General features: G+C 38.4%; 1 protein-coding gene across 1 annotated transcript in view; it reads right to left on the bottom strand.

Annotated features, from left to right (window-relative positions):
* The window catches only part of LOC136877408 (DNA-directed RNA polymerase II subunit RPB2), a 332230-nt gene that overhangs the window by 175798 nt on the left and 139857 nt on the right, over positions 1-16575 (bottom strand). Inside the window, exons 2-3 of the mRNA XM_067151423.2 lie at positions 15444-15667; positions 496-700 (exon numbers count right to left, since the gene is read on the bottom strand). Of these exons, the coding sequence (XP_067007524.1) occupies positions 496-700; positions 15444-15667 (429 nt within the window). The remainder of the gene's footprint in view (positions 1-495; positions 701-15443; positions 15668-16575) is intronic.

Below are 16575 nucleotides of genomic sequence, written 5' to 3'. Positions count from 1 at the left end.
AGATCAATTGTTACTTCTTAAGTGCTGAAGCAGGTAGTGAGACTACAAAACAAGAAAAGAATTACCTCAGTCTTATCTCACTTCCCAATAGCCAACAGATACTACTGCCAGCACAACTATAGAGCGCGAAAGTCACCCACGGTGCAATATTTAGTAACTGTAGAGAGCTGGCAGTAGTGCCAAATCTTTAGGGATGATCCTAGTCAACAGAGCAGAAATGCCAAGACTACCATAGCTCAACTGGAAGAGCATCAACCACGAAAGCTGAAGGTCATGGATTTTGGTCCCACCAGTGACAGTTGGTCTCTTTTCCTCTGTAATTCACATCTCTGGAATATGATTTAATAGCTGAAAGCCTACTTAAAGTATAATTTGGTTGTGAAAACTAATTAGTCAAATTAATGGGTATTTTTATGGATAAATGACTAACTAATGACTACAATTATAGTAAGAACTTCTGATAAATAAATATTATAGTTAAGAAAATTGTACAACCTATGAAGGTCTTCTGATGTTGTGTCTCGATGGACTCCTCTCCTTCTTTTTCAATGGTTTTTGTTATGTCAACATAAAGAGGTGCTGAATATGTTAGATTTCTAAGCCGAGCTTCATTTGGCATCATTGGTGATGGAGCGCCATCCTTCTCCCAGTGAGTTGGTTTTGACAAGTAGATCTGCTCGAATTTGAGCAGATAGTGAGGCTGGATAAATACAAGTGGTCACCATTAAAACATTATTAATCCATACATAATGCTTTTTAACCAATATGTATATGAAATCACTATGTAATATAATTTCTCTTAGAATAGAAAATGGAGGACTAGATATATAACAGGGGTTTCCAATCGGTAAGGGCTCAAGGGCCACATTGGAAACCTTAGGTATGATCGCGGACCGCACTTTAGTAATAGGCCAATTTTTATAAAATTCTACAAATAGAACAGAGGTACCACTATGAAATAATGTTCACAGTTCAATTGAAATAAAGGTTTGATAATTTAAATTGCTTAAAACACTATTGTACATCAGCATAAAAGAGTGAAATTAAAAATTTACGCTATTATACTCAGGACAATTGAATTCTGAAGAAGAGCACCCAACAATGACAGTTCATTTTAATTAATGACGAATGACAAAAAAAGAAGAAAAAATGCCTTAAGAATAACTGAAATTAATAATGTAGTCTACACAAAACTTAAAGAAGGGCAATTTAGTGGGAGTAGTGTTGTCGAACAGCTGTATCTACCAATGAACGAATGTCTGCCTCCAGCTCTGTTGTTGCTAATCTCAAAAGATGCAGCAAGGAAGAATCTGAAAGTCAACTTCTGTATTGATTTCTAATGAATTTCATAGATGAGAAAACACTTTCACATATGTATGTGCTCCCAAATATTGAAGTCATTTTTAGTCCAAATTGTCTTAACTTTGGGTATTTTTCGCTGGGGAGCAGTTAAAAAAAAAAAAGATACATTTTCTTGTCTTGTCTGTAGGAACGTATCGGCTTGTAGATCACACAGCTCAAAGTATAGTTGTGGCTCTTGTTCCTCTATTGCAGCACCAAGAGGATCCACCAAAAGTTTGTATACTGCTTTTCAGAATTTCAGTTTCCTTGAATCATGTGTTGAATTCTTCAATGATCTCTTGAATGTGTGAACTGAAATCTGAAAAATGTATGCTTTCTTGGTCCTTCTCTACTGATGATTGTAGACAGCAGGGGAAATGAATCAATTCATTGTTTTCTAAAGAACGTATGAAAATTTTCAATTTGTTTCAAAATCCATTAATGGTTTCCACCATATCTGACACCTCATGGTTTCTTCCTTGAACATTCAGGTTGAAGATGTTAAGGTGATTTGTCATGCCTGTTAGGAAAGCTAACTGCTTTAAAAACTCTGGGCTTTGAATTTTCTTTTCTAGTTCTGAGGTATCTGACGAGACAAACTTATTAAGAAATTCGGGGATTTTCTCGCAAATTTCAAAAAACCGTTATCTTCCCTGCACTCAGCCACCTTCCATGGTTATACAGCAGCAAGTCTCCATATTCTGTGTCAATTTCCAGCAGAAACTGTTTGAATTTTCTATGCAAAAAGGCACGATTTCCACCTCTTAATATACCATATTAATAATTGTTACCACAAGTTCAAAAACTTCGGTTTTCTTAATTGATTTCCCACACAATGCCCCCAGGTGAATGAGACAGTGGATTATTGGACATGTTACGCCATTATCTTTTAGCAATCCCATTAGTCCTGTCTTCACCCCTGTCATTGCTGATGCTCCGTCTGTCACAATGGCTGAACATTTACAGAAGCTTCCAACTCTGTTGACAGTTCTTTTAACAGCATCATAAATGTCCCCCCTTTTGTTGTTCCTTGAAGAGAGCAGACATCAAATAGCTCCTCTTTACTACTGAAGACTTCAAAGATGGTGCATACAAATATTAGAAGCTGACTGACATCTGACTGATCAGTGCTTTCATCAAGGCATAACAAGAAATATGTGCTTTCCTTAACCAATTTAATGAGCGCTTTTTCTACTTGTTCTCCCATATCAGCAACCCTTCTCTGTACTGTCCGGTTGGAAAGTGGCACTGATTCAAATTTCTCAACCATTTTAGCATCTCCAAAAGCTTTTGCCAATTCCATAGTGCACTTTTTAACAAGACTGCCTTCAGTGAAGGTTTTTTTTGCCTTTGCAAGTTCAAGCGACACTGCATTAGGAGGCGTACAGAGAAGGTGACTGATTTTGTAAGACTTTACCAAACATAACTGTTTGCTGTTTTAATTTCTTTTGAAGTCTGCAACCAGTGCATGTTGAGCTTCTTCCCTATATGGTGTATACTTTTTATCCTGCGTTGTTGAGTAATGTCATTTAACAATGTAGTAACATTGTACTCCTTCAGCACAGACACTATTTGCATGCAAACCAAACAATGAAGCTTCCCACTGTTGTTAGTAATTAGTCTCTCTCCCAGCTATCCTTGGAAATTCTGTTTTCATTTTTAATTTTGCGTTTCACTGAGCTTCCGCTCATTTTCTATTCATGTAAAAGACGCAAGCACTTTACACACAACACTAAACAAAGCCTCCAAAATGGACAGTACGGTAACTTGTGAAACTTAAGTCAAGCAAGCGCGACTCACTCAGGAATAGCCAGCAAGCCTTGCCGGGCGAGTCTATTGCTGCGTGAGTGAAGGGGATGGAGATCAGTGGAAGAGCCCACGTCTGCTCTTGCCGCATTCTGCACTGTGAGATACTGTGCGTTGCTCGTAGAACAGAACACCTGACTTAATTCTTTATCAACTGCGTTTGCTCATTTTTTCTGTATCCTTTTCAGACCAGCCACTTGCTGTTATGAGTGTCTTTTATACATTTCATGAACATTAGCGATTTGAGTTCAGTTTCTGTGGAATTGGGACCGGTTTCACATGAATGTGAAGATTCTTTGTATCAAGTAGGCAGTGCATTTCTACAAAAACATTTTTAGACAGGTTGGAAATTATGAAACAGTTGAATGTTGCTCATCGTATATGTCTGCATGACAATTCAAACGTTTTTATGTCATCACTAAGATATGTATGGCAATATTCAAATGTAAGTTATTGAAAAATATTCTCAAATGTTTAAATGTTGATTTTATAATAATTGTGGCAAGATATACATGCAAATGAAAATGATATCCATATGAAAATATATGCTCTCGCAAAAACGAGGGTTTTACATTTTTAAAAAAATTATCTATTCAGATCAAGTGAATACTTAAAAACAGGAAATAATATTAAATATTGAATTAGTTCTGACTTGAGATAATTTTCTGAATGAGCTATGAAATATTTTTTGGTACATTTTCTTCAAATTTCTTAAAAAATATCTATAATTTTTCTAAAGCCACAATATGGCTTCGTGGGCCACCTTTTGGAAACCCCTGTAAAGGTAAGAAATGTATGTGTTTTCTTTCCTATATGGCAAATACAGAATGACGTTGAGAACAACAGGAAACTGTATAACTCTTTCTGGATTCAATATAAGTAAGAGAAAGTAACAAACGAGTGTAAAATCAAGTATCATTATAGAGAGATAGGAACATGAAAAGGGGCCATAATAGGAAAAACAAAATGATAAGTCACTGTGGGAAGAGGGAACGGCAGAAAGAGGAGAGTAAGATAAATGTGAAAACTTAAAAGCATACGGACAATCTCCACAACTTCATATACTCTCTCCCCTTAGAGTTTATCCCGACACACAGAGAACGCTATCATGCTACGCCTTCACCAATTGGCCCAGTCTTGAACATCTCATGGGTTGAGACCTCTAACATGCATGTCTCTGATAAGACGCCAAGTAGAGTATGGTTCCAGTGTATGCGACCCTCACCAGGATTACTTGATTCAATAAATGGAAAAAATCCAAAGAAAAGCAGCTCGATTTGTTCTGGTTGATTTCCGACAAAACAGTAGCATTACAAAAATGTTGCAAAGTTTGGGCTGGGAAGACTTGGGAGAAAGGGGACGAACTGATTGACTAGGTGGAATGTTGATGATAAAGATGTTGATTGCCATAGGGAACCTGAAATATTTGTTCCAACTGAGTAAATTTATAATACCAATATCGTTGGTCCGTTATTGGGGTGAAACGCTGGCAACCAGGAATGAGTTAGCTGGAAAATTTATAATGTCCAATAACGGACCAACTGTATTGGTATTAGGTGGTATGTTCCGAGCTGTCAATAGAGAGATGGCGTGGAATAACATTAGTAGACAAATAAGTTTGAGAGGCGACCGACCGACCAACTAACTCTAATCTGCATTTAGGGCTGTCATCCAGGTGGCAGATTCCCTTTCAATTGTTTACCAAGTCTTAAATGATTTAAAAGAAGCTGGAAATTTATATTTACCACAATTTGTCCTTTGAAATTCCAACTTTATCTTCATATTATGACCTTTCAGATTTTTAAGCCCTCCATTCAAGCTTATTTGTCTACTAATGTTATTCCATGCCATCTCCCCACCAACAGCTAAGAACATACCACTTGGTGAGCACCTTCCGAGTCTCCCGAGCCCAAAGTTTGCAACAATTTTGTAACACTACTCTTTTGTCAGAAATCATCTAGAACAAATCATGCTGCTTTCCTTAGGATCTTTTCCAGTTCTCGGGTCAAGCAATCCTGGTAAGGTCCTCATTTCCAGATGCTTTTATCAGCGTTCAATTTTTGCATCTTTTTGTAACATCATGCATACATACATTTTCAATATATTCATAGACTGTTATGCCTTTCAGCATTCAGACTGAAAGTCTCTGTGAATTTACTAACTGCCATCACAATCCTCTATTTGTAACTAGTTCTATGGCCTCGTTTCATTCTATACCTCTTATCTTTAAATCATTAGAAACTTAAATCATCACTGTCTTGGTCTCCCTTTCCTTCTCTTACCCTCCATAACAGAGTCCATTATTCTTCTAAGTATCCTCTTCCATTTGCCTCACATGACCCCACCACCAAAGATGGTTTATGCATCCAGGTTCATCCATCGAGTCCATTCCTTACTTAGCCTTTATCTCCTCATTCCAAGAAGCCTCTTGCCACTGCTCCCACCTCTATGTACCAGCAGTCATTCTCACTATTTTCATGTCTGTTACTTTTAGCTTATTCATAAGATATCCTGAGTCCACCCAGCTTCCACTCCCTTAATGCAAAGATGGTCTGAAAACAGACCGATATAAAGATAGTTTCATTCGAGTGCTGATTTCCTTCTTACAGAATACTGTTGACAGCAACAAGTTTTAAGAGTGTTGGAGTAAACTACACCTTTACAATACTTAAAAAGTTTCTAACTCCACCTTTACAATACTTAACACTCTTAAAACCTGCTGAAGGTTGACAATACAGACTGATTATGAAATTCATTTCTTGTAGTTGATTGCTATACTCACCCATTAAATTCTCCTATTACACCTGCAGAAATTTCCCAATACCTCACACACCGTAAAAATACCTCCCCTGGATCTGATCACATCTCATACCACCATATACAAGAAGCTCAACCCATCCTTTTCCACCTCCTAAGTCTGGTATATACCTTCATCCTATACACTGGTTTTTACCCCGATCATTGGGGTAATGCCAATATCCTCCTTTTCCTCAAACCTAATAAACCTCGTTGCCATTGATGCTTTCATGGCCCATACTTAGAGACATGATACTGTATAGGCTTTTGAGCTTATACCGTGTCAAGGAAAGATGGTGAAATTCTTGACACGGCATAAGCCCAAAAGCCTATACAGTATCATGTCTAATAACCCACTATGGAGTGGGTATGTGGGAAACTGGGAGTGAAATTTCTAGATCCTACTGGGTGGGTAGGAGATAGGGATCTGCGCTCAGATGGCCTTCACGTAAACCACAGTGGTACGTATAAGTTAGGAAATTTGTTTAAAAGAGCAATAGGGAGGTACCGACCTATTAGTCTCCTCTGTATTTTATCCAAATTCCTCGAGGGAATTTTGAGTAGGAGAATGTCCACCTACCTCAATTCCCTCGGACTTCTACCAACTTACCAAATTGGTTTTCGCTCACGTCACTCCACACAAGATCACCAATTCCATATTACCGGCTCCCTAGATAACTACCTCCGTCCACGTAAAACTGCTGCGTTAGTATGTCTGGATGTGGACCGAGCCTTTGACTCGGTCTGGCATTTAGGCCTTAAAAAGATCTGCCACCTCCCGATTCCAATCACCATCATCTGTTTTATTCATAACTTTCTCCAACAACGAACTGCCCAAATAATAATACAGGGTACAGCTTCCTACGCCTTCCTCTTAACCGCCGGTCTCACACAAGGTTCTCCTATTTCTCCTCTCCTATACATCCTCTACACCTACGACATTCCCCATCTGGACTCACCATTACATCTTTACCAATATGCTGACAATTTAGCCATCCTAGCCCTTACTCCCACTGTCGTCACCCTTATGAAGAAACTCCAAACCTACTTTAACACCCTAGAAACCTGTCTAAACTCCTGGCACATTTCTGTTAATCCCTCTAAAACACAATTCATAGTATTAGGAAATGATCCCACCTCTGCTGTCCCCGCTATCTCATCCCACTAACAATGTATAACTCCCCACTCACTGAAACTAACTTACTAACTTACCTAGGCATTAAATTCCAAAACAACCTCAAGTGGAATCATCACCTCACCACCATATATAAAAAAGCCCTTCAACGGTTTAGAGTCCGCCAAATACTCACTGGAAAAACGTGGGGACTCAAACCCTCCAAAATGCTCAATGTTTACAAGACCTTTATAAAACCAGTTATTACATATGCTTCCTTGACATGGTTAACTTCAGACGGTACAGACTATGCTCAACTTCACAAACTAGACAGACATGCCATACATATTGCCTACCACCTCCCCTACGAAACCCCCTCTGCTAATTTCACCCCTCTCTACTGTGTCCCCACCGTCCTTACCCATATTCACAATCTCCATCTGAATTATCTAAAGAAAGGAATTGCACATAATGACCCCAGTATTACAGAAGCCCTCTCCCTATCCTCACTTGTGTCTAATATCCTCAATGACATTTGTACTCCTGCCACAGCGTATCTTTTCCCTCCTCCAATCACGTAATTTCCCCTCATCATCCCACCACTGCATCCATTCCCCACCTTCTCTTTATCTTGCTTTATACTTGTATATCACTTTTATAATTTGGAATGCTCCTGGCTACAGTGGTGAACTCAGTCAACATGTCATGCACTGTGTTTACAGCACTGCAAGTGCTACCATAAGGTATTTCATTTCACAATCAGTTGTCATTCTCTCATACTCCCATGTACATAATTATTCACCATAGTCATTCATCAACAACTTTCGTTCTGTTGTTTCTCTCGTTCATCATTGCTTTCATCTCAATTTTGTATATTGTACTTTGTATATCATGTTGTTACTATTATTATCCACTCCTCATTATAACCATTTTTATTCTTGTACTCTCACTATTATTATTATTATTATTATTATTATACCTATTTCTCTGATTATTATTGTACCTATCACTATTATCAGCCGGCCCAGTGGTGTAGGGGTAGCATGCCTGCCTCTTACCCGGAGGCCCTGGATTCGATTCCCGGCCAGATCAGGGAATTTTACCTGGACCTGAGGGCTGGTTCGAGGTCCACTCAGCCTCTGTGATTAGAATTGAGTAGCTATCAGACGGTGAGATAGCGGCGCCAGTCTAGAAAGCCAAGAATAACAGCCAAGAGGATTCGTCGTGCTGACCACACGACACCTCGTAATCTGCAGGCCTTCGGACTGAGCAGCGGTCGCTTGGTAGGCCAAGGCCCTTCAAGGAGTGCCATGGGGTTTGGTTTGGTGTGATCACTATTATCACTATTCTTATTACAGTTATCCCTTTATATTTACCACCTTTAGTCTCTCATTATTATTATTATTAATTATATCACTATTCTTTTTTCTTCTTCTTACTTTTTCTTTTCTTTGTGCTCTTATTATTTTATAGACAGATATTGAGCACTTGTTTATTGTTCACTGCAAGAAATCGTGAATCTTACAGCACTGGGTGCAGTGCATTGTTGGTTGCGCTTGTGAACGGTTGGCTGTTGAGAGAGCTCTTGCATTATTGTAGTGATATAGTAGTTAAAACCTATTGAAATTGTTTAAATTTTATGTGTGTGTGTTCCATTTAGTGCTATTTATATACTGGTGCTTAGTGCTTGTTGGTAGAAATTGGGAGTAATGATATTTATTTGAATTTTATAACAAGTAATTCATTTGGTGTTCAGTAGAGTACGTTTTCTAGGTTAAGTAGGCTAGCTAGGTGTACCTTGTTCGAAATTTAGGTTCAGGAAATACTTTAGGTAATAGCCTAATATTAACTTTTAAAACAATATTTTAAAATATCTGTAGGCTCGTTAGTATAATACTTCCAAAGGCAGATTATCATAAGGAGTTGTAACTCATTGTAACTTCCGCAACTTTTCCGATATTTTGTATAGATATCCGTTCAAACTATCACGAAAGTAATAATTTATTAAATTAAATAACACGATTCGCCTGTAAACTTCGATTTAAAAAGAAGGTAAAGAGAATACACAGTAATTTCACTGGATAATTACGGTACTTGACAGTTTTTGGATTGTTGATGAGGGATGACGCTCTGGTCATAGGGGATTCCATCGTTAGACATGTGGGGAAAGTGTCTGGAGGAAAGGAAACCAGGGTAGAGTGTTATCCAGGAATTAGGTTGAGGCAGATGTTGAGGAAAGTAGAAGAGAGGGAGGAGGGGAAGGAGAAGGTGGTAGTGTTTTACGTTGGTACCAACAACATAAGGCAAGCTGATATAAGTACTAACATAGTTGGGGATGTGTGGGATCTGGTAAATGCAGCATGCATTAAGTTTAAGGAAGCAGAAATTGTTATCAGTGGTATTCTGTGTAGGAGGGATGCTGACTCGAGGTTGATTGGGGATTTAACTGACACTATGGAGTGGGTATATGGGAAACTGGGAGTGAAATTTCTAGATCCTAATGGGTGGGTAGGAGATAGGGATCTGCGCTCAGATGGCCTTCACGTAAACCACAGTGGGACGTATAAGTTAGGAAATTTGTTTAAAAGGGCAATAGGGAGGTACATTCAGGGAAACGGGGTTGTCTAGGGAGCGGTGTTGAGGGTACAGAGATCTAGAAGTAAAGTAGGGATGACATAAAAATGTTAGTGTTGAACTGTAGAAGTATAGTAAAGAAAGGAATAGAATTATTTAATAGATATATATTTACCAGATATTGTAACAGGAGTTGAATCATGGCTGAGAAATGACATAATGGATGCAGAAATTTTCTCAAGGAACTGGAGAGTGTATCGTAGAGTTAGGATAGGAATGGTGGGGGGAGTATTCATTCTGGTGAAAGAAGAATTTGTAAGCTATGAAAAGGTTAAAGATGAGAAACATGAAATTCTAGGGGTAAGGCTCATTTCTAAAGATAATAGGCAACTTGATGTCTTTGGAGTGTACAGACCAGAAAAGGTTAGCACTGACACGGATTCAGAATTATTTGATAAGATAATGAGCTATGTGGGAAACGACATGGAAAGGAATGTGATAGTAGCGGAGGATCTGAATTTACCAAATGTCAGTTGGGAAGGAAATGCGAAAGACAGGAAGCATGACTTACAAATGGCAAATAAGCTAATATGGGAAGGACAGCTAATACAGAATATGATGGAACCAACTAGAGGGAAAAATATCCTGGATGTGGTGCTGGTCAAACCAGATGAGCTCTATAGAGAAACCAAAGTAATAGAAGGCATTAGTGATCATGAAGCTGTTTTTGACTTAGTTAAAAATAAATGTGTTAGAAAGGAAGGTATTAAAAGTAGGACTATTAGGCAGTACCATATGGCTGATAAAGCAGGCATGAGGCAGTTTCTAAAAAGTAATTATGATCGGTGGAAAACGGTAAATAAAAATGTAAACAGACTCTGGGATGGGTTTAAAGAAATTGTTGAGGAATGCGAAAACAGGTTTGTACCTTCAAGGGAGGTATGGAATGGTAAATACCCACCTCATTATAATAGAGAAATAAAGAGACTAAGAAGGTGGTGTAGATTGGAAAGAAATAGAGTTAGAAATGGCTGTGGAAGTAAGGAGAAATTGTAGGAACTTACTAGGAAATTGAATCTAGCAAAGAAGCAGCTAAGGATAACATGATGGCAAGCATAATTGGCAGTCATACACATTTTAGTGATAAATGGAAGGGTATGTATAGGTATTTTATGCCAGAAACAGGTTCCAAGAAGGACATTCCAGAAATAATTAATGAACAAAGGGGGTGTGTATGTGATGATCTTCAAAAAAGCAGAAGTATTCAGTCAGCAGTATGTAAAGATTGTTGGTTACAAGGATAATGTCGAGATAGAGGAGGAGACTAAGGCCAAAGAAGTAATAAAATTTACATATGATAACAATGACATTTACAATAAGTTACAAAAATTGAAAACTAGAAAAGCGGCTGGAATTGATCAGATTTCTGGGGATATACTAAAGACAATGGGTTGGGATATAGTACCATATCTGAAATACTTATTTGATTATTGTTTGGTCGGAGGAGCTATACCAGATGAATGGAGAGTTGCTATAGTAGCCCCTGTGTATAAAGGAAAGGGTGATAGACATAAAGCTGAAAATTACAGGCCAGTAAGTTTGACATGCATTATATGTAAGCTTTGGGAAGGCATTCTTTCTGATTATATTAGACATGTTTGTGAAATTAATAACTGGTTCGATAGAAGGCAGTTTGGTTTTAGGAAAGGTTATTCCACTGAAGCTCAACTTGTAATATTCCAGCAAGATATAGCAGATATTTTGGATTCTGAAGGTCAAATGGACTGTATCGCGATTGACTTGTCTAAAGCATTTGATAGGGTGGATCATGGGAGACTACCAGCAAAAATGAGTGCAATTGGACTATACAAAAGAGTGACTGAATGGGTTGCTATATTTCTAGAAATCACATCTCAGAGAATTAGAGTAGGCAAAGCTTTATCTGACCCTGTAATAATTGAGAGGGGAATTCCTTAGGGCAGTATTATTGGACCTTTATGTTTTCTTATATATATAAATGATATGAGTAAACAAGTGGAATCAGAGGTAAGGCTTTTTGCAGATGATCTTATTCTGTATAGAGTAATAAATAAGTTACAAGATTGTGAGCAACTGCAACGTGACATCGATAATGTTTTGAGATGGACAGCAGGCAATGGTATGTTGATAAACGGGGTTAAAAGTCAGGTTGTGAGTTTCACAAATAGGAAAGGTCCTCTCAGTTTTAATTAATGCATTGATGGGGTGAAAGTTCCTTTTAGGGATCATTGTAAGTATCTAGGTGTTAATATAAGGAAAGATCTTCATTGGGGTAATCACATAAATGGGATTGTAAATAAAGGGTACAGATCTCTGCACATGGTTATGAGGGTGTTTAGGGGTTGTAGTAAGGATGTAAAGGAGAGGACATGTAAGTCTCTGGTAAGACCCCAACTAGAGTATGGTTCCAGTGTATGGGACCCTCACCAGGATTACCTGATTCAAGAACTGAAAAAAATCCAAAGAAAAGCAGCTCAATTGGTTCTGGGTGATTTCCAACAAAAGAGTAGAGTTACAAAAATTTTGCAAAGTTTGGGCTGGGAAGATTTGGGAGAAAGAAGACGAGCTGCTCGACTAAGTGGTATGTTCCTACCTGTCAGTGGAGAGATGGCGTGGAATGACATTAGTAGACGAATAAGTTTGAGTGGCGTCTTTAATAGTAGGAAAGATCACAATATGAAGATAAAGTTGGAATTCAAGAGGACAAATTGGGGCAAAAATTCATTGATAGGTAGGGAAGTAAGGGATTGGAATAACTTACCAAGGGAGATGTTCAATAAATTTCCAATTTCTTTGAAATCATTTAAGAAAAGGCTAGGAAAACGACAGATAGGGAATCTGCCACCTGGGCAACTGCCCTATATTCAGATCAGTATCAACTGATTGATTGATTGATTGATTGATTGATTGATTGATTGATTGATTGATTGATTGATTGATTGATTGATTGATTGATTATTGATAGTACAGTTAAAGATTATAGTATAGTTTTGTTTGTTTTATGTAGTTTGGTGTCACACAATGGGTGCCAGTGTTGTAAATTTTGCCTTGACGATTATATGTTTTATATTTTTTGTGTGAAGGTGTCCAATACAATTTGAAATTTCTATGTTTAGTGATTTGTAATGTTTTTATGTCCAGAGCACCAAACACTTTGTCATTAATTGCCTACGCATCAAGCACAGGTGACTAGTGAACGTAATTTAAGACAATACCAGGACAATTAACTTAACCAACATATTTATTGAAAATATCTATACCTGTGCCAATTCTTGCATATTATGTATCACCTGTTGTACTTGTCTCTGAAAATGAATTTGTATACTGAAGATCAATAAACGGGGCACTAGCAGGGGCCAACTATGGCGGGTGTGATGCGGGTCTGCTCTGGGGTGCCCCTTGCGGGCTGTGGTGACTTCTGCACCACTCCCTCCAATCCTCTTACATATGTACAATACATACTCCCACTTACATGCCTCATTCAATTAAAATTCAATTCAATTCACCGGTCCAAGAGTTACTTGTTTAGCTGGTTACCCGCCTACCTCTATGGTATCAGAGGTGGGAATGAAATAACACCTTGTTTGTTTGTTTAGTTGATCGCAACTGCGAGCTCACTGCATTAGCTTTACTGCACATTGATTCAATCTCACTTACTACCAGTATACTACCATCCTGGGAAAATACACATCCTAAATACTTGAAATTATCTACCTGTTCCAGCTTTGTATCCCCAATCTGACATTCAATTATCTTACCTACTGACATCACTTCGGTCTTGGAAAGCCTAATTTTCATACCATACTCATTGCACATACTTTGTAAGTGCCACAATATTAGGCTGCAGGCTTTTGGCACAATCTGCCATCAAGACCAACTCATCAGCATAGGCCAGACTACTTACTACATTCTCACCTAACTGAATCCCTCCCTGCCACTTAATACCTTTCAGCAGATGATCCGTGTAAACTATGAACAACACAGGTGAAAGACTACAGCCTTGTCTATCCCCTGTAAGTACCTTGAGCCAAGAACTCATTCCACCATCAATTCTCACTGCAGCCCAATTACCAACATAAATGCCTTTTATTGATTTTAATAATCTACCCTTAATCCCATGGTTCCCCAATACGGCAAACATCTGTTTCCTCAGTACTCTGTCATAAGCCTTCTCTAGACCTACAAAACATAAACATAACTCTCTATTCCTCTCGTAGCATTTTTCAGTTACCTGGGGCAAACTGAAAACCTGACCCTGACAGCCCCTCTGTGATCTGAAACCACACTGCTTTTCATCCAACTTTCTCTCAACCACTGATCACACTCTCTCTTTCAAGATGCCAGTGAACACCTTGCCTGGTATACTAATCAATGAGACACCTCCGTAGTTTTTGCAATCCTTCTTGTTCCCTTGCTTATAGATAGGTGCATTACTGCTTTTGTCCAATCAGAAGGTACCTTACTAATACCCCAAGCTAATCTTCTTACTCTACGAAGCCATTTCATCCCTGCCTTCCCACTATATTTCACCATTTCAGGTTGAATTTTATCTATTCCGCTTGCTTTATGACAATGGAGTTTATTTACCATCCTTTCCACTTCATCAAGCATAATTTCACCAACATCATTGTCCTCCTCCTCCTCCTCCTCCTCCTCCTCCTCCTCGTGAGCTCAGTTGTTTGTGATGTCACCAGGAAGATTTCCTTTTACATGGAGAAGATTGTCAAAATATTCCTTTCACCTGTCCAGTGATTCCCTGGGATCTATTATGAGTTCACCTGATTTACCTACACCACCATTCACTTCCTTTTTCCTTCCATTCCTAAGATTATTATGTCCAGAAAGGTTTCCCTGCTGCTTGACCTAGACTTTCAAGGTTATTACCAGAATCTTCCCATGACTTCTTCTTGGGTTCAACAACTATTTGTTTTGCTCTGTTTCTTTCTTCTATACACAATTCCCTGTCTGCACCAGTCCTAGTTTGGAGCCATTTCTGATATGCCTTCTTATTCATTTATAAGCTGCTCTCACTTCATCATTCTACCAAGATGTTCACTTTTTCCTATCTTTACACACAGCTGTTCCTATGCATTTCCTTCATCTTTCTACTACAGCATCCCTGTATGCCCCCTATTCTCTTTCTATATCCTGAACCTGCTTACTGTTCACTGCTTCGAACTTTTCGTTAATCATATCCATGTACTTCTGTATAATTCCCTTGTCCTGGAGATTTTCTACCTTTATTCATCTGCAGACAGATTTCACTTTCTCTCTCCTGGGCCTAGAGATACTTAGCTCACTACAGATCAGGTAGTGGTCTGTATCATCGAAAAAGCCCTGGAAAACCCACACATTCCTAACAGATTTCCTGAATTAATAGTTGGTTAAGATATAGTCTACTATGGATATGGTGCATCTACCCTTCATGTGTAGTGGTGAATAGTCTTATGCTTGAAAAAATGTATTCGTAACTGCTAATCCCATCGTACTAGCACAGAAGTCCAGAAAATGCATCCCATTCCTATTAGCTTCCATATCTTCCCCACATTTATCAATTACTCTTTCGTATCTTTCAGTTCTATACTTTTGTAAATATACCCAAAACCATAACATGAAACAATAAAGAAAGACAGCAGTAATACAGTATAATTGATTAGATATGAACAGACAGAATTTCTATGTCCTGTGTATTTTTGTTATTAGAATACTTTGAGTATGTAGTTTTGAATAAAATTTTTATTATAGTAAAAATCCATAAACAAAAACCACTTACTGGATTCTCAATCTCTCCAGATATGTGTTGTGCCTCAGCTTGCAGGTCTATCTGAGGAGAATCTTCAACTATACGCTGAACTGACATCTGAATGAATTCATCAAAGGAGTCCAGCTGCTGTCGCACTAGACCCTTCTCATCAAAGTAAGCGTTAATAACGATCCAGCACGCTTCCTGCCACAGTTCTGAAGAGATTTCTTCAGCATCATCTTCTTCATACTGATCTGTGAGGAGAAAAGAAAAGCAAGCTTACTGCCTGAAGAAAGTTGGGAAGCCAAAAATTTCATAAATAAATCCAGACACCATGAAGTCTTTTGAGAAAATTTTGCATGAATTGTTCTAAACATAATGATCTTGATTTTATTTGTTTATTAATCAACAACTGAAGGCCCTTCAGGAATCCTGAAAAGTGAAGGCTAATGGGGTTCTAGTGAAGTCCTCAATGGTAGATGCGGCGGAGAAGAAAACCTTTGGAACAGTAAATCTCTTCCCGTGGGGTTAAAGAAATAGGGGGAAACCACTGCCTTGTGGTGAAGAGGGATCTTCAAAGGCTAAGGGAGATAACTCCTACAGAAAACATCAGGCTTAGAGGCTCAAATGGAAGCCCCACCACCAAGCTTGGGTGCTGTGGGCTAATAACTGGTGCACAACTTAAATCCGATTATTAAAGAAACTGAAGTGAAACGAAACCGGATGGATACCTTGATGACGAACTTTGGCCCTAAAGAAAATGAGAATTGGTCGTTGGAATGTTAGAACTTTGGCAGAGGAAGGAAAACCTAAGCAGGTTGAGAGAGAGATGCAAAATTATGGCTTGGAAATTCTTGGTTTAAGTGAAGTGAGGTGGTGTGACTTTGGAGAGATTATAACACAAAATGGGAACACATTTATTTATTCTGGACAGTCTGGGGAGGATGCTAAATGGAGAAATGGAGTGGGTGTGTTACTAAGTAGGACATCCAAGAACAGTTTAATTGGATAGAGTCCCATCTCAGACAGAATGATGACAGCTAGATTTCAAGGTAAAATTTTAAATGTAACAATAGTAGTTTGTTGTGCCCCAACAGAAGTATCTGATGCCGACATAAAGGATCAATTTTACCATCAGATGAATGAAACTATGAAGAATATA

This window comes from Anabrus simplex, chromosome 7 (genome assembly GCF_040414725.1).
Source record: "Anabrus simplex isolate iqAnaSimp1 chromosome 7, ASM4041472v1, whole genome shotgun sequence".
NCBI lineage: Eukaryota > Metazoa > Arthropoda > Insecta > Orthoptera > Tettigoniidae > Anabrus > Anabrus simplex.
The sequence above is the reverse complement of the archived record's forward strand: the minus strand, read 5'-3'. Positions and strand labels throughout refer to the sequence as shown.